Here is a 27,164-nt window from a genome sequence, read left to right on the forward strand (position 1 = left end):
ATAAATGTTTCAACACCAGGTTATATATAACATCATTCATTGTCCACCTTTGTATGCCCTTGTGTCCTGGGGTCTAGTTGTAGGCATAGCTGCAGGTTATAGTGTGTTTCTACACAAATAATGTTTCTTGGCTAATTGATTCATAATGTTGTCACAGAGAGAATAATAGATGCAGACATTAAAGCTACATTCCTTTAAAATGTTTAAAAAAATTAGATCTAAATGAAAATGCTGATAACTGAAATACTCTCAGGGAAGGGAATCTTCTTCAGTAAACGTCCTTTGGGAGATAAAACTTGTTCCTCATCCAAAAAATCAGAGGGAGATTTCCTTTTACCATAAGGCATTTTTTGTGATCATCATTTTTTCATATCACAAAATCATTGAACCTACACCCTGCAATGTGAATTGAAGTGAATCTGGGAATAGGGTGCTTCTGGGACTAGTGCCCACATATCTGACTGTGTCAGACTTACTTCCAAAATTTATCTGCAAACTTATACTCCCAAAATATTATTTATCTAAAAAATTAAAACTGAAATATCTGCAAAAACTACCTTTATACCCAATGAATCTTTCAAAGAAAAGCAGCTCCACTTTCTACACCTGTACCTATTTCCCCCCAAACGCACAGAAGAATTGGAACAGAATATGTACTAACCCAGCTCCAGGGCTGACTTTGATCACTAGAAGGTATTTTGACCAATACAAGTTCAAAGTAAAATCCTTGTGAACATAGATTTTGCATAATATGTTCAACAGCCATCTGAATATCCTCATGTTGTAAAGAGGGAATGCATTTATAGCCATGTGGTGTCTGTTTTCACGCGGTGTGAAAATGAGTTTAGCTTAATGGAACACTTCTGTTTAATGCCAGGCAAGAAACCAACTAACTGGAATTTTACAATGGCATTTTTAGTCCTAAGTAGTGTATATGTAAAATGCTGTAGTGGCTCTGTGGCTCAAGAAATCTTGAGTGCTCAATTTGATGGCTGTTTCTTGAGGTCTGAAGGTGTGGAGAAAGATGATAGCAGAGCCTTCATCTTGTCTTCAAGTGCAATGCTTGCCACGCAAATGAAAGTATTTCTCAGGTTACAATAAAGAAGTAAAAATAATTAAAATTTATAAGCCAAGTGATTTGGCAAATATTAGTCTGTAACTTTGCAGAAAATAAATCTTTGGGTGCAAAGGGATGTCTGTGCCTCTTAAACTGGAGGCCAGATTAGAGATCAGTGATGTATGGATCTGGGGAACTCAAGAGTGTGTTTTTCATCTTGTGTTCAGGGATAATGTCCCCGTCTTTACATCTCTGTGTGGAGTATGAGCCAGCTCCCCCTTCATCTGCTAGGGAGGGGAGCGAGCTCACTCTGCTCCCCATTGCTCCTCAGCATGACCCAGTATGTGGCCTGCCCTGACCAGTCACTAGACCTGTGTGGCTGTTTTTTTCTTCCCCAGTGTTTGCTTTCACTATGAGACCTGAAAGATGACCTGTCATAATATTCTTCCATCAAAGTGGCTTTACTTTCTGGCAAGTTTCTAAATAAACAAATTTTTACTGTGACTGGAAATTATTTGCAGCAAAAACTAGATACTCTACATCCAGATATGACAGAGAAATGAGTTCATGTCTTCTTTTTCTTTTTTTAATAGCAAATATGCTGTCATTTATGCACAGTCAGTGCATAAATAGCTGAGTGGCCTCTTAGAGGTGTTTTGAGGCTGCAGTATTAACTGAGTTCAGTGTTACTGGGTTGGACTTCTTAGTACTCGACCTTTCCCAGATGAAACCTTTATTAACACTTGTCAGTTTGTAATCCTGGCAGTCCAGACAGTGACCTTTATTCCTCTGCTGTCTGAGACAGGGTTTATCACTCTGACAGAACCTAATTAAAATAGCAAAAAAAATAATCAGTGAGTGATGTCAGTGAGAGGCGGAGAATCGGAGTAAGAGCTTTTACTGGCCAGAGTACATCTGTAACTAGCTGCAGCTCTTCCCTTTTCTTCACTGATGGAGGGAATGTTATTTTGCCAGCCATTATTCATTCTCAATGAGCAGGGATAATCTTTCTTAATCCCTTAGAGGGGTTTCTTCACAAGATGTTCATTCTGAACTTTGAATCACATTTAGGTAGTGCCAGATTCTGTCATGCTCTTTCCTGCCAAATAGTAGCTTCCTATCTTAAAAATCCAATAGTAAGGACAAGAATGAAGAGAAGTAGACTCAGTGATGGATCTTTAACTAGTGAATCCAACTATGTGAATTTTCACCTGCACTTACTTTTCTTCATGAACAATGAGTTAATACTTTTTATTTTATTCTCAAATCCTTTGACTTAACCTAGATGAGCATCAAGATCTGTGGTCTTTTTTTTTTGTTTTTTAAGGGAGGAGAAGAGCCTGAGAACTATGCAGTTTTGTTTGTGTTCTTTTTCACAGGTTCAGCTCCTACCAAACTGGGAGTTTATGGCCATCCCCATGCCATTAACATGAAAAGTTCAGTGACCTATTTCAGCTGCTCTCTCAGTGATCCTGATTCTCACCAGAAATTTATGTAATCAGTTAAACAAAACACTGCCATCCTTGCCTTTCATCTAATAATCCTCAAACTGCAGCAAAATCAATGCTTTTCTGGACAGACAAGTTTAGAGTCTTAAGGTCAGAATAGTTCTTCCATTAGCCTATGTCAGACCATTTCACAAGACAGGAATTCTCTGTGCTTTGCTTCTCTGTTAAGGTTTCTTTCTTAACAGAGTGAAGACACTCCAGTGCATTATCTGTTTCTCATTTCTGAAGTTCTTGGTGAATATTCATCCCTCTTGTTTCAGTCCTTTTTATTTTTGTTTATCTTATCTGTTTGTGAGATTAAGATTTTCTGGTTCTCATAGTTTTGCTGTTTACATCTTGAAAGGTAGGTGTATCAAGTGTCAGAGTTTTCAGATCTGGCTTATTATTTTCAAGTAGAGCAAGGCTAACCTTGGATCATATTCTTTACTTGGCATGTTGCAGTATTTCTTTTCTCATAAACCCTATCAGAGAGATTGTAAATTTTAGTGTTTCCTTGCAAGTTCCTGAAAAATAATGTCAGCAGTGGTAATGCCAGCTACCCCAGTTCTTCACTGTCAGGGACCTTTCTGTGCTGAATCTACATCATGTAGGCAGTTAAACAACCTTAAAGGGGACACAAGGAAGCAAGGATCTTTTAACACTACAGTTCTTTAGAGAATCACTCTGACAATAAAAAATATTGTTTAATCAATTCTGCAGTAAAAAACATGGGTGCTTCTTATAAGTGTGACTTAGAAAAAGAGATGCAATAGAGTATCAGCTTCAGTCCTTTGATTCTATGCAGGTATTGAAACTCAGGATATCTAAAAACAAATCCCTGGTATCTCTCAAAGGCTTAGTTCATGAAGTAAAAGCACTTACATGTGAAAAGATTAGATTATTTTAACTCTATATTTCATTCAGTTTGTCATCAAGATGGATTCCTTAGTTATGGTGTTTGATTTGCATAAGCTTTACCTTTCCTATTGTTGCAGCCTTTTCTTTTCTTTCTCTTTTTCTTATTTTTTATATTGGCCACAATTGCAATTGTGTTCTAAAGTATTTACAGTTACAAATCCTGGTATCACATACTTGATAATATGGTTGCATATATGTAAGCTTCTCTCATTTGATGTCATTGTGGTTTTTCAATGTGTTTTCTGTTTTTTCCGCTAATACACCAGAGAGATGCTGGATGACTTACTACTGATACACTGGAGCTACACTGTTGAAGATTCTCTCCCAGAACAATAACTCTTTCTCGCTTTGAAGAAGCCTGTTCATTGAAGGAGAGTTATGTGTTCAGATAGCTGGGTTGTTGGCTTTGACTAATTTCATCCTATACAAGCATGTCTTGACAAGAACCTGACCTAGTATCCATATGAGCTCAGAAATTTCTGAAATAATAGTGAACTCTGGGAAAGAACTAAGAGCAAGGGGAACTGAGGAGTTTTAACTTGGTGCCAGCTATTTCAGTGCATTTTGAACAAGAAATCCATCTCCATTTTAATAATCTAACCCTTTCATATGTTATTGATTGTAGTTGATGAAGGAGTTTCCCCTGCTCAGCATGTTCAACATCCATGAAAATCTGCTAGAGGCTTTGTTGGAACTGCAAGCATATGCAGATGTCCAGGCAGTCTTAGCAAAATATGATGGTAAGTTCAAATATGTATTTGTATTTTCTATAGGTGATACACACAGAAGAAATATATTTAAGTCAAACTCTTAAAATTTAGGAAACACTGTAATTAAATTGATTGGAATGAGCTTCATACATGCCCTTACACAATCCTTTATCCAAAGATTAAATACTGTGCATTTTTTCTGCCAACACATCCTTAAATCATTGTACAGGGTGTTGGCACTCACTAGAAGCTCCTCTGTGCTTTCTTTGCTTTCTGTTGATTTTTAAACAATGACTGTTTAGGTTTTGCAGACTTTTTATTGCGTGCTATTCAAACATTTTCTGAAGAAAAGATTATCAGTGCCCCTGTAGACTTACCTGTGAATGTTGACTTAGTAGCATACAAGTGCTTTACAAGCATTGATTTAACTTCATAGCAGTCTAGTGAGTAGCAGACTTCATGTCTTAAAGGGAAAACTTGGAAAGCTCAGAAGAGTAGGTGGACTTGTATTAATTTTTTTGTTGTTTTTCAGTAGACATTGGTTTTTGCGGCACTGCAACTGTTTTCATGTCCAAATCACAGCTGCTGCATCTCTAGCTCTTTGAGCTTGAATTCAAGACACCAGGATTTCAGAGATGCAGAGTGAGAATCACCAACTGGCATACGTTGTTTAGTCCGAATTTACTGGGTTTTTCCTGTATTGCGTAAAAGCTTGATGATAAAAACAGGAATACAATCCATCTGTAGAGCAGCCTTCATCAGCCCGCACAGTGCCACTCGTCCTCCTCTTACTGCAGTCCCTGGCTTACTCAGTAGCCACATCCCAAGTTCTGCATCAAGTGAATCAGGGAGCCTACAGCTGTCAGTTTCCTGTTATGTTACTACACAGTCCTCATTCATCCTCAGAAAAGTGTCATTCTGTGCACTGGGTTATGAGAGCTTATGAAAGGAATATTATATAATGATATAACTAAAAATGAGATCATAACCTGCATGTATCAAATAGCTGACTTAAGTGAAACCTATGTAGCCTTAATTAACTCTTTTGCTAGGTTGATCTTGTAGCCTTTAAAATGTTCTTAATTGCTAGCTCTTACTATCTCTGGTGTTCTTTGAGCAAAGATTTTAAGGTTTGCAACATCTACAGTTTTGGAAAAGATGGATGGACATTATTTGAGCTACTGTTGTATAAATGCCTACCAATATGGACACTGGAGCCTATATGCACAATGCTTTGGACACTCTTTCTCATGGATTCTTTTAAGGAATTGGCTGGTCTTCTGTCACATTTGCTTACTGAATTGTCTTCTCTTTTGCATGCTCAGTTTTAGCTTTTAATTGCTCCCATCAGAGGCTCCTTGTACCAGTACTGCTCATTCTCAGTTCCATTCTTCTGCTTTTCCTGATCACCTATCCAAATCTTCTCTTCAGGGCAGTGATGGTCAATATATATCTCCATCCACTTTACAGCTACTGTCTTAACATCTTTTCCATCTTCCCTTTTCTCTGTGGCTTCTGCCTCCTCTTCGTTTGTCATTCTCTGTTGCCTTGCCTGGGTACCAAAAAGCAGAACAGCAGCTCACACAGACAGAGACTTCTCGCTGTCAGCCCCAGTACTTGGGCCCATATCATCCCTCAGAACCATGGCAAGGGGATGCATGTTCATTGGATTACTTAATGTGCTTGGACCCATACTTGTTGAGCAAAGAATCTTTGGAGGGTATAGGCAAGAAAAATGCAGAAGCTCCCACTGGCTATGGGCTAACTGCTTTCTTCTAATGCCTTATAACTTAGGAAGTTAAGATAAATTTAAATGAGGCTCATAATAGACCACTGTCTTGTACTAACATGATCATCCTGCCAGATTTCAGACTCCTGCAGTAGACTGTGGCAGAGATTTAAAAAAAGAGAAATATGCAGCTGATTACAAGCAACGTTAGTGCTCATCACTGCTGCCAGTCCAGTCTGGAATGTTTTCACCTCATTTTGGAGTCAAATCATTCTAAGCAGAGATCAAAATGTCACCCAGGCCCTCGAGTACTGCCATTCAGTAGCAGTAATGAGTCTGGGAGAGATCTTGGTTGTACTTAGTCTGATTGATGAAATTGGCAGTTAAAGTGCTAACATTAGAGTCTTTCTAGTAGCTCCTTGTATTTCAGTAATTCCTGTGACACTGGTAGAGATCCCAATGTTCTTTATTTTTCATGTTAAAAAGCTTGTAAGTAGAAATGCCAGTTTTTATTCCCCAGGCATCACAGTTTGTTGGCACCTTCTAGTCTTCAATGTAGTTATGAGGTAATAGTCCTGGGAAATAGCAGAACTGTGACAGAACAGGGTATTAAGCCATGCCTTCTCAAAAGACTAAACTCCAGTGTGAGCTCTACTTTGGCATACTAAAGCACTGATCCCTGATTTTAAACAATACCATGGTAGCACTTTATGTCATGGAAGTTGATAAAACTTGAAGGTGTGTTTCGTTTTCTCAAAAGCATCTTACAGAGTCAGAACAAATGAGACTTTCAAAAATAAAGCTCTTATTTCAGCTGTTTGAACACATGCAGTTTCAACTCACACTTTGGTATGGTGTGCGTATGCACTAGGTATGCACAAGGACTCAGCAAACACAGGCTTAAGCAGTATAACCCTTACAGTTCATGAGTCTCAGAAGGCCTGTCTCAGGGAGTCTCAGCTCATTTTAGAACTCATCAGCTTCATGTGTTGTAAGATTTATTGGAATATAAAACACTGAACTCATTTATACTTTCCTATCTGCAGTTTCTGTTGGTCCCACTCCTCTGCTTTTTTTTGACTAAGACCAAACCTGATTTATTGTATTTTGATAACATATGAACAAATTATTTCCTTGAGCAGTCTGCTCCCTCCCTGGGCTAAAATATTGGACCACATCATGTGAAATCTCAGCCTCTGCAAGCAGATGCTCTGCTTTACCAAAAGTCATGTGTTAAACTGTGTTTATATTATGTACCTGGCAACAGAGCTGATGTCCATACTCATTATTCATGGAAAAAGGGTCTCATTAGTGGAACAGCATGCACTGTTGCTGAGCTACATCATTATGGTTTCAGAGTTCAGTGTCTGTCAATAGAGTGAGGATGACCTAAATACTGTTGAATTCTGAAAATATTTTTTGGCTCTGATTTAACACATATCCATGTTATTTACAGCAGCAATAGTTATGGCTGAGGGAGTTGGTCTGCTTGTAGTGATGCTTAGAGCAATTGATTTACTAATTTCCCTGGGCAGCCAGTTGCTTTGATAGATATTAAGTGATGACCTGGGCACTGTGTGAAAACTCAGACTTTTCTGGCAGTTTAAAGTCAGATTTTGAAAGAATGGATGCCTGTGTATTTAATCTTAGTAATGCAATGGTTCCTCTCTAAACCTGTCCTTGCTTTCATTTTTTAAAAGTACAGAGTTTTCCAGTGAGACTATAAGCCTTCTGGTTTACAGGATGAACACCTTATACAGATTGTTCTCTCACATACCCCTTTGCAGAGAAAGAAAAAGACCATGTTACCATGCCAGAGTCCCAAATACAGAGTTCACTTGAGAAGATATTTTAGAGCAAAGAACACATAGAAAGAAAATGGGGTTTAAATACAGAAGATCTCATTCTGCTCTACACTTTGACACTTGTTAACACTTTGACAATTTGTTAACAGCTTACTTAGCAGAATCCTACTTTAAATTAGTGTTATATCAAAATGCGGGCCTTCAAAGAAATACTTTAGAAACAGACTTCTTTTTCTTGGAATACTTTTAACTTAGTGAAATCCAAACAGTTAACACAGAGAAATTACTTTTCTAAAATGTGGCCTATTCAGGACTACTCTTGTCTCTGCCCCCCTCTGTCCAATTTCTTCTTGTCCTTACAGATTATGCATATAAATTCTATTTATATTGAAGGCAGTCCTTTTGTAGAGAGTTGCTGATTGATGAAGCAATTGCATGCAGCCTTCAGTTACATTAGCTGTGGTCTGACAGGGATTTTGTAGATAGTTTCATTACTTGTCATGTTTATATTTGACAGTTTGGAGATATTCTACCTGGTGGAGCTAGCTGGGTAGGTGTTCTAAGGGCAAGGAAGAGTTTTCTTCAGAGTTAAAGGTGTAGCAAGTGGCAGTATGGAAGCAGCCATTACCTCATACACAGTCTTTTATAATCCTTTTGTTTCTTTGAAAGAGGTATCTTAAGAGAGTTCCTCTAAGTTAAGGTTCTACCAAAACCTAATCTACCTTCTCCAAGAGATGCAAATCAAGACCTCCAGTTTGTGTAACAGTAATATCAAGAGAATAGTTTATCTTTGTTCCTATCACATCTTTTCCAGCTTCTGCTTGTAAGAACTAATTTCTTTCCTCCATATCAAAATCACTTGTCACTCCAGCTAGGTCTCAGCATCAGTTCTATGTCTGTTTATACCATCTGGTCTCTTTTTTTTGCCATGTGATTCTGTGGGATTTTTTGTTTCTCCTATTTGTGCAAAAGCACAAAAAGACTAATTATAGTAGTCTTGCTCTCTTTAACTTTCTTTAGGTGAAATTACTCCTTCCCCTCCACAGGCATTTAGGATTGAATTCAGTCAAGTTAAAGTGGCTGACACTTGCTTGGTCACTGATATACATGTCAGCAAGAGTGGCATATGAAATGTTTGAAATCAGCAGTTGTAAATCTTTCCATAACTCAACAGTGTAAGTTTTAGTTGTGGTCACGGCAAAGTAAAGACTTCTGGTATGTGCTGGAATGGTCTTCCCATTCTATCGAGGGCCAAAATCCAGCCCTTAACGTAGTGACTGTGTGTGTTGGTTTCGGGTGTTTCCCACCACTGAGGAAGAATGCCAGAAGTACAAAGAATCAGAAATGGTTTTTGTAAGCACCGTGTTCATTGTTGTGTTCCCTTCAGCATGGTTTCTACTATATTTTGTGGGAAAATGCAGTCAGTGTTTTAATGGGATATCAGATTTTTTTGATAGTGTTTTTCCCCTGATGTTCAGCTCATACTTTTCTTTAATGATTTCCATCATATTAGTCTTGTTTTTAACCATTTGTATAAGCTTAATTCACTTTCTTTCTTAATGTTTGTGTCTTTATAGATGACTGCATCTCTCTTCTGTCATCAGTGATCCAGCCTGCACATATTTATTTGTTAGAGTGCTTTGTCTTTTCCATAAGCAATTCTTCCTACCACCCGTGCAAAATAGGGAATAATTTCTGATTAGTGACTTATATTTTTGCGTTTATTAATGACTAAAGCAATTGCAACATGCCTGTCTCTTCATGTTTAGAGCCTTCTGATGACTTGGTAGGGGATGTTGCATCATTCCATATGCAGATTCATAATTTTTTGCTTTAGTTACGATTTATAAGAACAATAGATCCCATGACCATTTTAGATGATATGTGGCATGCTCTGCATATCCATAACATCTTTCCATCAGGTCAGTCTCATAAGCAACTGAATAGTAAACAAATGAATAGTAGGAATTCACTTTTCCAACCCTCCCCACTTGACTGGGGCTTATTAAAAGAAAAGGCTCATAAATTAAGTCTAAATTTTTGTATTCTGTTTAAAGATGCAAGCAATAAGAAAGAAGGAGAGCCTTTTTTAGATTGACACATCAGTTGCTATTAGGCAAAAATGTCCTGATGAATTTGACAACAGAATAGCAGTCACATCTTTCAGCACATTGTGGGAGCTCCACAAGTAATCACAGGAGGGTGGGAAACAGTGTATGTGAAGATATTTTGCCAGATGGCTCACAGAGCTGAACACAGTCATTTATTAAAACTTTGCTTTGGTTCCTGACAGAGTACGTATCTCCTAGGGCTAGTTTGGACATGATTCCCTTGCTAAATTGGAGTTGTTACCAGACATAGTTTTTATGCCTCTCTCTAAACTATGAGGGTGCAGCTTTGGAGATGAAGCCTAAATTATATGAGGATTTTAAAGTATTGTAGTAATAGACCAGCGTATAGCAGGACCAAATACTTATTTTCTAATATGTAGCAAACAAAAAGCAAAAGTCTTCTGAAAGCAAGCAGGCATGGACCTATTAGAGCTGTCTCAATTGGACTAGATGATGTCCAGAGCTCGCTTCCAGCTCCAACTACTCGGTGATTCTGTGATGAACATGAACATTTGTCTATATTTCTTCCATTGCTAGGGATCTATAAGTATTATCCTCAAACAAGTGCTGCTTGCTGTCTAGGAGCATTGTACTGGAAGAGGCCTCCTGGGTGAATCAGGGCCTCTGCTGTTGCATTCCCTGCATGATACTGACCCTTCCATGAGCTGAGCAAGCTCCATCTTAGAATTAGTTGGTTTGTCTGCCCCACTATTCTACCTGAAAATCTGCCTCAAATGTTTACTTCACAGAAACTTTCTTTCAATCTCCAGCCTAAATTTAATTCTGAGCTCTTTATTCTTGTGCTGAGGTTGTCCTTTACCTAAGCAACCCTTCTCCTCTCCTAGTGTTCCATGCGGGTCTGCATAGGAAACAGTTGGATCTTCTCTCAGTCTTGATTTCATTTGGTTGATACAAAAACAGTCCAGTCCTGTTTGTTTTTGTTGTTCTTGACCATGGGTGATCAGATTTGAAGACAACATTCTTTGAGAAATCCCATTTCTTTTGCAGAAAGGACTCACGTGGTGTGTCTGAGCCTTACCTCATCTCACCACATTTCCCTTCTTTACAGATGCCAGCTGTTCATTGTGAATCATCTTGCAATCTATATGCACAGATGTTTCCAGCTCAGGAACACTTACTACCTACTAAAAGATAGTGGTTTGTGATACTGTGTTTTGTTTTAATATGTTTAAAAGGCATTTCTGTTCACTGGAAATAACTTTTAACTCCTGATGTTAAGGAAAACTTGGTATATAGAGGGTTATTGAATGTGTTTAGAAATACTTGCTCTTCCTATCATTGAACATATGCTCATGCCTGTGTCTGTAGCTGTCTTCTATTAGTGGAGTAATTAACATATCTATCATCCAAACTACTTCGCATGCTGTTGATTTTAATTACTTTATTTGCCACAATTACATACTCCAGTGAAATTATAGTTGCAATATATTATAGGGAAGCCTCCAACAGGAGATGTGCATCTCATACTCAAAGTGCATAAAAAGATAATAGGATTTAACAGGTAGCCTTTTCCAAGCGCCTCAGTCATTCTGGCAGTGTTTTCTGTCTAACAGAACAACATTGTGCCTGGTTGCTTGGTTATTAATAATGAAGGATGGTGACTGCTGAGATGTGACTTGCTTGTCCTCTTTAACTCCCTTTTGGAGCCCTATCTTGCAAGGCACATGAGTTCAGTAAATAACAAGTGTCTGTTAATCCTAAAGTAACCAAGTTATCATGGTAATTTTGTCTTTCTAATCAAGTTTCATGACAAACCAAGGGATAGATAGTTTCTTAGAACAAAAGTCAGATTAGCCGCTCCTCGCTTTTACAGTGGACTTACTTCACTGCCTTGTGTTTGCTGTGCTGTATTTGCTGCTTGCTCTAAGAAGTTATCAGCGTGTGCAGAAGGGTTTGCAGAATCCTACATTTGGTGGGTTTGGTTTGTTGTGGTTAGGGTTTTTTTTCCATGTAGCTGTAATCTCTAAATTTTAATGCTGGAATATTTCAGTGACAATATGTGACTGCTGGGTAGATTACAGAATCACGGAATCACAGAATAAGCTGATTTGGAAGAGATGCACAAGGATCGTTCAGTCCAGCTCTTAGCCCTGCACAGGACATCTCCAAGGGTCACACCATGAGATTAAAAATATGAAAGTCAATTCTCTGTAACAGTGAGAACAAATACATCACTCCAGTCTGTTAAACAGCATTTCTCTCTACCTTTTGAATGCATTGTGCCGATTTGCTGGTAGAAAATAAGTATAAATTAAGGTAACTAATGGATTAATTCAGGTTTATGGTTCCTGTGTGTCTCTGGAACAGGATAAAATGGCCAGAGAGTATCTGGTGAATGTGTGTTTTGGTCCAATATTTTCTTAGGAGGCAAAACACCTTATTTTACTGTTGATCTTTAACTTCAATCAATCTACTGGTTGGTTGCTTGCAAGTCAAATCCATTATTACTTGAATAGCTGTCTTAACTTGTATAGCTGCCACATACTCATATTAGACAACTGCTTCTCAGTGATAACATTGAGAGTGAGTAAGACAGCCCTCAGCTATTACTTAGATACTTTGTGAACTGTGGAAAAATTCAGGTATGCCAAGTTATCTATACATTTATGTATGGAGTAATGAATTCTTCCATTATGTCTCTATCATGTCACTCTTTAAATTAGTTCTCTAATGAGCCCAGTTGCTGTTTAAACACCAGTTCCAGTGGTCATTAACACACATTTTAAAGCCTGTATATCAGGTGAAAATTTAAAAATTAGTGTGATGTGACAGTGTTAAGTCCCAAGAAGAGAAAGTATTCTGAGTTTGCATACTAATTTTGTGCATGTCATGCTTACTCTTAAGTATCAATCAAACACTTTTCTTTCTGCTCACTTTTAAGTTTTCAAGTGTTTTCTTTTTTCCTTTTTTTTTCTACAGATATAAGTTTACCAAAATCAGCAACAATATGTTACACAGCTGCATTGCTCAAAGCCAGAGCTGTCTCTGACAAGTAAGTGCTTAAGAACCACTGTCCAGCAAAATTCCTGATTTAACGTAAGGTTTTTCTTAGCTGAGCCCACACCCTAACAATCTGCTGGTTTAGCAGGAAAATTAAGACCTGTGGTAAATTGATAAAATTACTTTACATATAAAAAATTTGTAGTGATCAACCATTGCACTTCAGATACTAAGGAAGAAGAAAAGAAGAGAAATAGCATAAATTCAGTTCTTGTTTCAGTTTTATACATACTGTCTGGGTAAGCTTTGGCTTCCTAGATAGTATAGTGAAGGTGCAACTGAAAAGGGTTGTGTGGCTGAACCTCTTCACCTTTGTGTAAACCTGACCACAAAAAGGTAATAACTAAATGTGGATGCACTGGTAACAATGTCATTTTACAAGTGCTGTCAGAAGACTGCTCATCTAAGTAAATAGCGGCAGGTGGATTTAGCATTATTATGTCAGGGATTCTGAGAGGTAGATAACGTTCATATTTTTAGAGACACAAATATCTGTTCATTCCTTTTATGTTTTTCTCTTGGGTCTCAACCTTCCAAGGTGCTGAGCACATCTATTTGATGCCTGTGGACTTGAGAGCACTGGCCCACTGTGAAAGGGTGCTCAGCTCCTTGTGAGATGGAGCTCAAAAATCCCCATTCTGCTCTCAGATGCCTTCACACAAATCCCAAGCAGAGTTGTGTCAGTGCACCTGAGGGTCGAATGCCCCCTAAAGTTGAAAAGCAAGTGGAGTGGAAAGCCATTTTCTTGACTGACATCCTGACAGTTTTTGCTTTTAAAGTGTATGTACACATCAAGATCTAAGTAATTTTCTTTCATTCTTTTTATCCTGTAGATCGCCAGTACCTACTGCAACATCTTTCCTCCCTACACAGCGACTCCAGCTTGGGAGGGCAGGGCTAAGGTTGTCACAGCTTTCCCTGTGGTGTCTGCCTGCCAAGTACAGCTCTGGAGTTAGCCGTGGGGTGTGAGGTGAGAAAGAGATTGCATGGTCTGGTTTTTTATTCACTGGGGCAGATGATTTGCCCACAGTTTGGGCATGCTACCCTCAATGGTGCTGCAGCCAGTAGACCACCTGCTACTGCTGCTGCATCGTGCTTCCATCCCAACCTGACCCAGGGGCATTGGGTTGGGAACCTTCCTAAAACTTCCCTAAACCTGTTTTTAATAGAAACCCTCCAACAATAATTTGGCATTGGTTTTTTGGTCTTGGTTTTTTTTTCTTTTCTTTTATTTTTTTTAATGCAACTTCAGCCTTGAATATGCCCCTAGCAAGGTACCTAGAGCAAATTTAGATTAGTGACAGAGAAGGGACTGTTTGGACTGACTTTCTGCTATGATTAGATACAAACATGCTTTCCGCTTCTGCTGGGATTTTCATTGGCCTTGATGTAATAGATCACTCAGAGTTTCCACTTGCTATGGAAGTTTGGAGAGCATAGGAAAATTACTCAGTTTGGTTACATGGGCCCATGTTCTAGATTCCTTTTCTGACTTTTTCTTACTGGCATTTCTGACCTAATGTGTTTGTTTCTTTGCTTTTGCAGATTTTCTCCAGAGGCTGCCTCAAGGCGAGGGCTGAGTACTGCAGAGATGAATGCAGTAGAAGCTATTCACAGAGCAGTAGAATTTAATCCACATGTGCCAAAAGTGAGTATTGAGAAAACATTGTTGTAGCTGAAATACTGCTGAGGATATAACTCCTGATTTTTGTGTTAGAATAACGAGTGATGTTGTGGAAAAGAGAGCAAACAATGGAAAGGAAAAGAAGCTGATCATATGCACAGTTTTTTCGTTTGCAATGTCACATTCAGGACTGTGCAACTCGAAACTTCAGCTGAAGTGGATTGCACCAAATGCTGTGCTGCAGGCAGATCATGCATAAAGATAGATTATTATTTGCAAAACAGTCATTAAAGATCTTTTAGTTCAAAGTAGCATATTTTATTTGTTTTGATGATTATATGTAAGAATACATTTTTGGCATGCTGTACAAAAGAGCCTATCTTTGGAGTTCATGGTGTGCTTCATATAAATTACATTAGTAATTCCTTATGCAGCAACCTGTCATTAAGTTCTGAGAATGCAAAGCTCAGAGATGAAGAATTGCTGAGAACTACAAAGTAAAAAAAATGGATTTATGTTCTAATTTCCATACCTGCTCTCTGGGGCTTGTATCTCAGCAGTAAAATGTTGCCAAGAGGTTGCTAAAGGCTAAAGGAGGATGTTTTTTGGCCATTGGATCTTTTTGGCCTCTGAACTTCACCCCACAAACCTTTGGGCTGCTATTGCCCTTTGAAAGTAAGCATCAGAAAACTGGGATGTGTCAGTGTAGGGAGCCTATTCATTAGGTACAGCTGAACACCAAGTCTGGTCAAGATAAGCCCAAACCCTCTTCCCTATGTACACATGGGTTGCAGAAAGTTAATTCTCATGCATTGCAGGAATTAAATGTTTTCTTTGTGAGCTTTGTCTGTTGTGCCAACCACTAAATAGTATGGTGTAGCTGTCTGAAAGTTAGGCTATTTGCTTAGTAAAATCATCTAGATTTCCTCTACAGGCAGTAGAAAGAATGAGCTGTCTTAGTTCTTTAGACAGACTTTTCCTCCTCAATGTGTCTACATTGACTTTTCCAGTGAAAGCCTGATTTTTAGATAACAAAGTTTAGGTGAGATGAGTCCTTTTGTATTATTAGCTAAGCTTCTATTTTTGTGTCGTACTATAAAATGGAAATATTAAATAAAGCTTGATTCCAGGCCTTCTCTGTTTACTTTCTTCCGTGCCAATTGTTCTTGCAACAACACAGCCATTTGTATTTCTGTTCTGCCCAGTTGCTTGTTTAATTCTCTAGCCCAGTCCTGTTCTGGGTGAACTTTTCTAAATGTTCTACTGAAGCCCAGTTAGAGATCTTGCCAAGGAAAAAGACCAGGTTAGCCTGTCATGAGCAGTCCTTGGAGCCTGTTCCATTTTCCTCACTTATCTCCGTTCTTTTGATAACTGTTTCCATCAAAATCTCTTTTAACAGTTTGCATACTAACACTCCCACATTAACACACAGTGTTTCCATCCTCTTTAAATGAATGGCTTTGCATTTATGTCTCTCATCAGTTACTCTGAGTGGGGATCTTTTTGCTTTAGGTCAGTTTTGCTAGTCTGGCTGTTTCTGGGACTGGTTTATTCGCTGTTCAGGGACAGAGGTTGTTGGTGCACTGGCCTCCACTTCTGTGCATGCTCCTGATGTCCATCCTGCTATTGTCTCCAGGCTCTACACTGCCATTAAACTGAGGCCAAGTCTTAATTTACTACCTTTTTGCTTTTTCTATTTCTGTTTATACTTAAGACCTTGATGTTCTTTAGTTTGACCTCCTTCTCAAAATCCACGTTACTGTAAGTTGTGGCATTTGTCCCATAACTGCACTTCCAGACTGCCAAGATCCTGCTTTTCTTGTAGATCAGTACTTTCATTCATCCTTTATGACCTCCTTCTTACTAGCCAGCTTCTGGTTAGGTGGCTGTTCAATAAAAGGCTGAATTTCCTCTCTGACAAGTATGCCCATATGTGAAATGCAGATTCTATATTATTTTGTCTACTTTTGACTTAAAGAAATTCCAGTCCTCTTCCTCCTTAAGTTCATGTTGTTAATTGATTCCCTCTGTTTTTCAAAGTCTGACACTCTGAAATTGAAAACCTTTGTGAATCATAAATTACCAGGCTAACAAGGTAGTAATAGGAGCAGACTCCAGAGGTTCATTTAGTTCATATTTTAACATTAAAACAGAATAGCCTAATACAGATTAATATACAGCAGTGCTGATTTCACACTCATTCCTTCTGCTATTAGCTAAGGGATATTAAGGTGTGAAACTACGTTTTTGGTTATAATTTTACGCAGTGTGGATATTACACCTCAATTTCCACTCAATTGTAATTGAAGTCGTATCCCATTTGTTTTTAATGAAATGGGAAGAGTTTTAGCAAGCAGCATCACAAGAAATCTAACAGGGCCACAAAACTAACGTGTGTTCAGAGCTTCTCTAGGATTTAAAAGTTAATGAGTCTTTTGTTCAGAGTGAGGAAGAGATAAACTACAAACGTGACAAATTATTTAACGTACTGCACAAAAATTTAGAAGTTAAACAGAGAGGGTTGTATTGCCACTGAAGCTGTAATCCCAGAGGGGTTTGTAGGTACATACTATATCACAAAGAGTACACAATTTGTGGAGTGGTTGGGAAAAAAGGTGTATATATATACACAGACACACAACTTCATCAATTTTATTTATATGTGTTTGGGGCTTCCCTACTTGTATGTAACAGCACTATAAAAAGCTAATGCTGATAAGCTTCCACAGCTGTCTATGGGACATCTCTCAGTTGTGGAACACCCTTCCTGAACTGATTTGCAGAGCTCTTTCCCTTCATTCAAACTCCTCATGAAAAGCACCCCCCTCCTTTCTGTGATGTATGAGACCAGAGGTATTCATTAAAGAGAAAACAGATGATGGTCTGTATATCTGATTGCTGAAAGTGAGCCAAAAGTATGTCCTACGCACAGTTGTATGGGTTTGGTATGTAAGCCAGGAACTAAGTTGATTTGAAGAGTGTCTCTACTGAAGTATGCTGCATTTCAATCAGACAACTTAAATATTGATATTTCTTTAACAAATGTGAGTTTTGTCTATAAACAGTCTCTTAAAAGGATGTAACAAACCATTGAATTAAATGCTTTTAAAGATTCATCTGTTATCTGTTGCATCCCTTCTCATTTTTTTTCTCATTTATTTTGATTTTCTTTAGTAAGAACTGTGTCTGTCCATATGCTTGTGTGGTTTCTAGTAAGTTGTAGTTGCTAATAGAAACAAATAATGCAAACAAATTCATAGACCAGATGGGAAATTAATCTGTTCCACACACCCCATGATATTACAGAGAAACTATTTGAGATATGTTTGAGAGAGTTTTTAACTCTTCAGTGAGATGGTGATTTGTTATTGTATTTCCAGCAAAAAAGGCCAAACTTCTTAATTGCCATCAATGTAATGAGAATTTGAAAGGTGACCTAAAAGTGGCTTTACTGGGCATGTAGAAACCAGTATTTTGGAACTTTCTTAAGCTTTATGCTTTTGGAACTTCCTTAAGCTTTATGCTGTTCATCCCACTGGGAGGAGGAGAGTTCCTGTTCAAACAATGTTAAATTCTGATATTCTGGCCTGGAGGGATGCTGTCACAGGTGCAGGAGTGACTGTTGCCTATTTGCGACCTGAGCTGTAATTTCATAGTTGAATTGCACAGTTGAGGAAAAGAAGGAAACCTGCCTGAGTTAGGTTGATTTATTTTATAAAAGGTCACTGAAGTAATGTGGAATGCTAAAAGCACTCCCAGCAGAAGAGAATTAGGAGCCAGAGAGCTGTCAATATTGTGAAATAAACAATGTATACTCAATCGATTTAAGCAAGAGAAGTATAAATTCCACCCTGTTGCACTTCATGTATACAAGGTCCATTGTCGTTCTCCAAATGCTCTCTAAAAGACATTCCTGTGTGTGTACAGAATGGCTGTAGCTGAGCTGTACCTATCACAATGTCAGGTAACTGGCCCAGAAGCCCTCTGTAGAAGCACATGAAAACTACTGCTACACTTGTTGTAACTCCCAAATACAGGTCTTTGACAAAAAAAAGGTTAGGTTAGAGGGAGAGAAGAGAGTGATCAGAAAAAAAAAAAAAAGAGAACCCGAAAAAGATTCCAAGCCAGAACAATGCAGTGGCAAAGGGCTAATTGAGCTATCTCATGATGGCAGAAATCATTGTGCAACTCCAGTATTTGCTTCTAACTTCATTGAGGCTGGGTAATAGAATCATCAAATCAGAGAAAATGCCAGAATTGGAAAGGACGCACAAGGATCATCAAGTCCAGCTCCCAGCCCTGCACAGCACCATCCCCAAGAGTCGCACCATGTGGCCAAGAGCACTGTTCAAAAGCTTATTCTGTTAGGCTTGGCGCTGTGACCACTTCAGTGGGGAGCCTGTTCCAGTGCTCAGCACAAGTCCTGTCACTGGCCACAAGAATGAAGAGATCATTCTGGCTGAAATTTTCTAGGCTGTTTGTTTCTGAGCTGGTTCATTTTTTAAAGGAATGTGGTAAGCCCAGATGGTGACAGCATTCTGTTTCTTGTTCTAGTTAACCTTCTTCATTTGTTCCTGAAAAACAAATGCAGTTGGAGATGTCTTGGTCTTACCATCTAGGTTTCCTCCATGAATGCCTAGCTCTTAGCTAGGTTTCTTATTTAGCCTGTTGTTTGATTCTCCCTCTAAAGTGGAACCATGCTTGGGTTCAGAGCTCTGTCAGGATGACAGAGGGCTCCCCTCTTCCCTTTGTGTTCAAAGGATTGCTAAGTTATTGAAGTTTTTTTACTTAAATTGTGAAGGTTGTAGTTCAATCTGAGTGGATGCCAGCAACAGATGCCAGTGTATTAGGAGTTAGAGTTAATAAGGAGTCTGTCAAGAGATGTAGGTTACTAAGTATGAATTTTAGTGGTGTGATTGGATTTTGTGTCCCTGTTAGTCCTGTGACAACAAGGGCTGTGATCTGGAGTAAGGCCTTTGGAGATTTTGGGATATGAATAGTCAGATTCCCACCCTCAAGTTTGGTGGTTGAAGAGAAGACTGCACCTGCCTGGTATAGTACCTTTGATGAAGCATAATAGCAGCCTCTTGGAAACTACAGTCAGGTGTCTTTAGCTGATTTTTTTCCAGCCGCTGGAGATGTTTGTTGCATGCAGTAGTCCATCAGGACTGTAGTTCACACCTTATATAGGCAGCATGAGGACTGCAGCTCATTGGATGGTTTTTAAAGAAAGATTTTAAATTTTTTTATTGTTTAGTTCATTTGACTGGAATTTGTCTGCTTGTCCAATATGAAACGTTTCAGGGGGACTGTGTTGGTTTCACAGACAACCTGCTAGAAACCCTGCTAGATTGCTGGGACTCAGTCCTGCCTCTGAAAGGTCTGGGACCAGTAGCCTGCAGCTACCATAAAATGGGGCTGCCCTTGGCTACGCTATCTCCAGACAGACCCTTAGTCCTGCCAGCAAAACCTCCAGGAACCCGAATGCCCTCTGGGCTCTTCAACTCTCCTTGAAAATACAGCAGTGCACCAATGGATATGATATTCTAGGACATCAAGGCCATCCTAATTTTCATGGACAGTCATATCTCTCCTTCCATAATAATCAAGCCCTGCTAACAGCTAGGTAGCTTTTTGGGTCCCTTTACTAATGTTCAGAGAAGTTAAGTAGATGGAGGCCTTCAAGTGCTGTGTCCCAAAGCCATTTCTTTGTGTACTTAAGAAATTTTATCTTTTTTGTTTTGGAAAGTGCCTGATGAGAACTATACGAAGTGTTCCAGACAGGGTCTCTCTGGGGCTGTGTACAGTCAGTGTTCCTGCTGGAAATGCTTCCAGAATAAATTAATTGACAGTTTGTATGTCCAAAAGGTGTGGCTGACATTTATGCATAGAATAAAAACAATTATGAGTCACAAATAGTCTTGAGCCACCTATCAACTCTATGTGTGGGTCTCCTTGAATATTGCCAAGCCAGGTTATGGATTGTTTGTTTGGGAACGTAGCTGTGATAGAGTAATGAGGGAGGAGTGTTTCACATTTTTGATCTGAGGAACTTTAAAAAATAGTTTCTTTCTGAAACTGAGAAAAATGCAGACTGAAAAGACGACGTAACTGAGTGAGGACTAAGCTTGATTTGCAAGTGTCAAGATATATCCTTCCATCTGGTACATCCACTTGATTTCTTTTTGATTGCTGATAACAAGCAGTACATAAGAATCAAAATAACATGTTTTCTTCTTAACACTCCTAGAAATATGACAATTCTTCCTGGTTTTTCTTTCCCTACAAATAGTGACATGTCATTGGGTTCATTTTTTTTCCCTTTGGTTGAAATATTTGAGTATTGAGAACTTACTTTCTCATTTAATTTTGCAGAAAATATGGAAGTAAGAGTTATGTTCTAAATTAATAAAACAGGTAGAAACCTGCAGCTCTTGCAGCTATATTCCATTCTGCTCAACAGGTACAGTATGTGTTTTTAAAAGGGTGAGGCATTCATTAGGGCAGTGAATGTTTGCTGTATCCGTGTAAGCCTGGCAGCTCCCTCCCTCTTGTCAGCTCTTCATTCTGTTCTCTCTGTCACCCGTAATCACTTGGACTGCCAACTAAATTGCAGCTTCCTCCATTAATCCACCTGCTCTGTAGCTCTCTCAGATTTTTCTAAAAGGCAGGTATCACACTCATCTACTCCCACTGCTAATTCAGTTTCTCCTCCTTTAATGCTGTTACCTGCATCAGAAACATGTGATTTCTCGCTCCTCTTTGAAGTATTTATCTGTTTCCCAGGGTTGACAATTCTCTGTTTCGATCATGAGCTCTCCAAATCTTTAACCTGCTTGACAGCTCCTTTAGACAAAGGGGTGACAAACTCTAGGACATCCTGCATGACATTATGCTGTTGGTGCTCATTTTCCTCTGCCCTTTTCTCTTCCTTTCCACAAGGCTGACTTTCAATCCTCATTTCTTTCTTTTGCCTCCTTTTTTGCACCAGCACACCCTGTTCACAGAAGTCAGCATTTATCAGGAGTTGTGCAGGGTTGACACCACCCATGCCTCCCTTTCGCCTCTGGTGCCAGGTTGTCTCCTCATGGGTGCCTGCACTAGGAAGTTGTCAGTCCCTAGGTCCTGCAGTCCTCCTCCTTCCAGACCAGGCTGTAGCACCAGGTAAAATGGAGAGGCTGCACACTCCCTCCTTCTTTGCCAGTGATTAGCCATAACTTTCCCAGTCTTGTGCTGGTGCCTGACTCACCTACTGCCTTTTGTGTTAACTTGAGCAGTCTGGTGGGGAGATCTTGGGCATCCTGGAAGAGAGCAACAGTTTCCCTGTGCTGTGGAAGAGCAGTCAGCACACAGCTGGGAAGTGTTACACTCTTCAGGAGAACTGACAAACAGGAGCTGATTCAGCAGCCTGTTTTCTGTCTGCTACTCCTTTTCCTGTAAAGGATGCCATCAAGGGGCATATAACAAGGGGTATACCTTTGCCCTCTGCTGTTTCTTTCCCCTCCACTAACGAATGTAGTAACAGCAGTGATGAGATGTCTGCTGAACTGGCGCGAGTTGTCTGTCCAGTTAACTGGTAGTCTAGTTCATGGATTGAAGAGGGAGGAAAAAACCACCTGCTTGAATAATGTCTGAGACCTCTGTCTTCTCCTGTGACATGAACCCTCTCTGGTTTTCATCTGCTTCTGCTGGGGGCGAAAGCCAGTTATGGGGAAATTTTCTGTGAAACTTGGTTTAGTCAGTGGTACTTTTCATTATAGTAACACATTCAACAACTATTTCAAGTAGCAAGCTTAAATTTCCTATACTTTTACCCCCACCCCACCATGGAAAAGCAGGCATTTGTTACATTTAGTAACATTCTTAGTTTGTAACTTGTTATTAGCTACTTAGGTGGCTGCCAATCCTGCATGTTCATAGACCTCGCAACCAGTTAAAGGCAATGCAGTAAATGCAGCAACCTGTGTGCAAACCATGAGTGCTGTGTTTTTCCTTGTAGGAAGACTTTGTGCATCAAAATGCTTAAAGTCTTCTTTATTTTATTATAAACACTTTTAATTAAAAAAGTCTTGTAATTAAATTCCATTTTCTGATTTGAGCCCTTTTTTCCATCTCCTTCAATAAGAGAGATGTTTCATTTTGAATTTCTCTGTAGTCCCCATACTACTGCTGAAGAGCAGAACCATCTGACAGCATGTCTTAGTCTTTGGGAATAATTCAATAGTTGTCTTCAAGTGCAGTTGATGAAACACTTACGAGAGAAAGTACTTTAGGGAAATAGACCTTTCAGTGTACATTATAGAATTGCAGTCAGCTTTCTGTGTTTTATATTACTTCTGCAGTAATTGTGCTCTGCTTTTTTATTTCAGTATCTACTAGAAATGAAAAGCCTAATTCTGCCCCCTGAACATATTCTGAAGAGAGGGGACAGTGAAGCAATAGCATATGCTTTCTTTCATCTTCAACACTGGAAAAGAGTAGAGGGGGCATTGAACCTCTTACACTGTACATGGGAAGGCAGTAAGTAATCCTCTTTCTTAAAAAGGAGCTAATTAAATACTTTTATTGAATGTCATGAAAAAAATAATAGTATTTTGTGAAGTATAGTATGTGAGAATTTTGGACACCAGTTACATCCTCACCAGCATTGAAATATTTGAAATTTGAACTGAAAAGACAAACTTCATTTAATGAGAAAAAGGGGTTTGAAGTCTTGTATTGTGTTTGCTGTGTAATACTGAACAAAATTTCCCAACTTCTTTGAGACACATTTTCTTGCTCATGGATAAGGAGATAATAATTTACCTTCTTTCATTCCAGGGTTGTAGAGATTTTTTTGTCATTGTTTGAATGAATAGTTTAGAACTGTGAGTATATTCAGCTTGGACATAAGCAAAAAGTATTTTGCAATAAGGGTGGTGAGGCACTGGAACAGGTTGCCCAGAGAAGCTGTGGATACGCCATCCCTCCAAGTGTTCAAGACCAGGTTGGATGGAGCTTCAAGCAACTTGGTCTAGTGAAAGGTGTCCCTGTTCATGGCAGTGGAGTTGGAACTAGATGACCTTTAAAGGTCTTTTCCAACCCACACTATTTTGTGATTCTGAGAATGCTTTGATATTTGGAAATTATGAGGTATATATTAATGTGTAATATAAAGCAATACTGTACTTCATGACTTTTTCTAAACTGACAAACGGGAGTGAGTTCAGTGAAGGATTACTGGGATGCATATGGGACTGGAATACGTGATATAGGACAAAATGCTGAGGAAGCTGGTTTTGTTCAGCTTGGAGAAGATTTATGGTGGGTGAAGAGATGATCCATTTGCTGTCTTCTGCCACGCAACAGAGAGATGATGTGGAAGAGAGAGTCATAGTCTTGACAGAATGGCCCAGCATAAAGAGAAGAAGCAATACACACAAGTTCAAACAAGAGAAATTTAATCCAGAGCTAAGATACATATTTTCACAGTGCGAGTGGTGGTGCATTGGAACAGGTTGCTGATAGGCTGTGGGACCTACAGCCCCAGAGACATTCTGAGCTCAGCTTGACATAGTTCTGAGCAATCCGACCTTACTTGGAAATGTCCCTGCCTTGAGTGGGAGGTGGGAGTATATGACCTCCAAAGGTCATCTACTAACTTTCTAATATATCTTATCCTGTCTTTGAGATGTGTTTTTTACCAGGTTTCAGAAAATTTAAAAGTACAATTTATAATCAGCCTTTGTGGACTTTTTTTTGGAGGCAGATTTTTCCTTTATGTAATCTAGTTCCCCTTTTCTGCTCTACTTTATTCTGGTTTTTTTCATCCTCTCCATATGTTATTATACCAACTTCTTTGTGTGTATGTTTCACCATTTTTTGTCCTCATTTAGCTTTGATAGAAAAGATATTTTGTTACCATGGTAATTCCTATAGGAATGTACTTGATACTTCCAATGTAAAAGTGACTATCTCAGTTACAGTATGAAATGACCTGAACTTGCCTAATTTGCAGTGTAGGCTCCCTGAGGATGCACTGGTTTTATTTCTAGGCGTGCAGAACACCTTGCTCAATAATCCATACCAGTGCTGCCTGGGGTTTGCTCTGCTGCATTGTTCTCTGACACATCTGCTAGCTCTTCTCCTATCATTTCTCCCAGTCTATTATTTTCTCTGTCATAGGTTCATTCCCAATGGCTTATTTTCAGTGGTTTGCTTTTACATGGTGTTCCTTCTCTTCTGGGTTATTGCAGAAGTCCTCTAGCCCAGGGTTCATTATTTCACTAGTACAAAGCAGTATTTTGCAGGGAATCCTGAACAGATCTTCTTCTGCTTTGTCAGGCTGGGGAGCCCCTAGAGGGTTTATACAAGGACCAGCTTTTGGCACAGGAGTCTGGCTGCCCTGCAGTCTTCCTGCCACTTAGGAAATCAAGTCATCTGTGCCTGAAGGCAGCGTAGGGCATTCTCATCTAACTACATTCCCCTTCTTATTATCTCCACGATCAGCAATCTGAACATGTACTTTATTAGCTAATAGCTGTATAATAGTCTGTAAAGATGTAAATGAGTATCATTGCATAACTTCTGCAGAATAATGCATAATTCATTTTGTACAGTGATTTCAGAAAAATATGAACAGTGCACAAGTCCTCAAAAATTTTGTTCAAATTTTGGTCACGCATGAAGACAACCAAGGGTTTTAATGGTTTCACAGTGTCTAGTCCAATAATTATAACATTTGGTCCATATCTTGGCATCTCTGCATAACTGTAAGTGAAAACCAGTGAACACATGACAGAGAAATTAAATGTAATTAAATACTAGTTTTAACCAACAGTCTATGTATAATACATGGCCAGTTGCCCTTGCTTCCTTTCTAGGTGTTTGTGGGTATTTTATTTGTAGTACAACTATAAAAGGCCAAGTGCCACCACTGTGTTTGGGCCAGGCTCTCTGTACAGAAGGTCTGCAGTTTCAAGTGTAACCAAATTTCAGAAGTGTCCAAGGTGATGGTTTGTCAGTGTTGGTTTCTAAACTTGTGTCAAAATTCCTACTGTTTGCACGAAGAAAAGAAACCTAGGGGTTCCCAAACACTGCAGTTGCTCTTGCAGCAAGTACATGGGTGAGTGGCAAACCGCCTCTGTGCTACCTGAGTCATTTAATGTAAGATAGGATCAGATAATAATGTAGGAGTAAGGCAGAGAAGTACCTACATAGACACAAACTGATCTAGATGAACCAGAGCACTTCCTTGCCAAATAAGGCTGTTTTGCTGTAAATATTCCATAATTGGCATCATGTCAAGGATGACCGCTTACATTCAGTAAAATCTATCCAGACATTTTTCACTTGTTTTGTAAAAGCAACATCTTTACCTCCCATTTTATTTTGATTAAAATCTTATTAAAATCTTGATTAAAATATTACTGTGGCTTAGGGTAAGGCAGAAGAGGCTTGATTGTCTGTTTCAATATTAAGCCAAATCCGAAGGAAAAACTTGTGTTAGGGGTTTTGAAGAAATGAGCATTGAACATCGTTCCACATATGTTTTTGTACAGACACTCAAGTTTGTTGTATGTTAAGATCATACCCAGCCTGGATTATTGTATTTGTACTTGGCTTTTTGGGTTGCTGTGGAGAAGGGTGGTTAATACTGGAAGAGCATTACAGCCCAGGTTGGTTCACAATCTCAGGATCTCTGCCTTCTTTATTGCTTTAAATTCAGCAATCAAGAAAAAATACAATATAATTTCACAAAAAAATACAGTTAACATCATTTCAAATGCAGTGTGAACAGCTGAAAATATTGGGGGACTATGTATTTAAACCAGTTCTTAAGTTGCCCTGTGAGCAAGAGATAATGGAATATTATTGTGTGGCAGTGGGCTGTACCTAACAGCTAAAGTGTACAGTGCTTCTAGGACATCTGTTGGGGAAAATATTGCTTCAGTGTCTGATGTTCATAGGAGTAGTGAGAATAACACGTTGATGACATTTTAATAGTGAAAATAATATATAGGATAATGGAAAAGGATGTCTTGATTGCAAAGCTATATTTCAGTCAAGTATTCTGATGTTTCCATAAACCACACTCGGATGGCCTATGACATCAGCACCATCAAGATTTAGTAATCCATTTCCCTCCCTCTCTGTTATTATTTTCAATTTTAAAAAATCATAAGATTAAGTATTATTTAATCCATGACCTGAAGATTTATATTGGAAACCTGACTTGATCCACTGCATTTAGAAAGAATGCATGAGAGGAACCTGGGTTTAATAATTTAGTACTAATCTTTGATTGCCAAATAGAAAATGAAAACATGACTATGTTGGAAAACTGGTCCTCAGAGCTCATGTCATCTGTGTTACCTGGCTAGCTGGAGTGTGATGGAAAAAGAGTAGTGTATTTTTTCCATGAAAACTTCTATTATGCTTGATGCACAGAAACTGTGAGTATTGGTCTGAATTTACAGGCTTGGCTGGTCATTTTTGTAGGCTATACCTGTTGTATCAGATACACTTCTTTCCCCTGAAATTTAAAAATTCTGCAGCCTAAAAGCCTAAGACAAAATGTGTAAATTTGGCTATGAAATTGGAAGTATAATGGGCTTTGATTATGCAAACATTTTTATATGTCCTTGTAATGTGGTCTCACCTGACATTAGTGAACATTGTCTCAAGAATAAAAATAATAGGAGTCTTTGTGATTAAAAGCTC

The 27,164-nt window shown here is 38.8% G+C and overlaps 1 protein-coding gene across 2 annotated transcripts in view; it reads left to right on the plus strand.

Moving 5' to 3' along the window:
- ST7 (suppression of tumorigenicity 7) overlaps window positions 1-27,164 on the plus strand; it is a 144,675-nt gene that overhangs the window by 108,856 nt on the left and 8,655 nt on the right. For both annotated transcript variants that reach the window (XM_032106271.1, XM_032106272.1), the window contains exons 9-12: window positions 4,088-4,202; window positions 12,758-12,830; window positions 14,384-14,486; window positions 22,832-22,982. In XM_032106271.1, coding sequence (XP_031962162.1) covers window positions 4,088-4,202; window positions 12,758-12,830; window positions 14,384-14,486; window positions 22,832-22,982 — 442 coding nt within the window. The remainder of the gene's footprint in view (window positions 1-4,087; window positions 4,203-12,757; window positions 12,831-14,383; window positions 14,487-22,831; window positions 22,983-27,164) is intronic.

Source organism: Corvus moneduloides, chromosome 4 (assembly GCF_009650955.1).
Source record: "Corvus moneduloides isolate bCorMon1 chromosome 4, bCorMon1.pri, whole genome shotgun sequence".
NCBI classification, from domain to species: domain Eukaryota; kingdom Metazoa; phylum Chordata; class Aves; order Passeriformes; family Corvidae; genus Corvus; species Corvus moneduloides.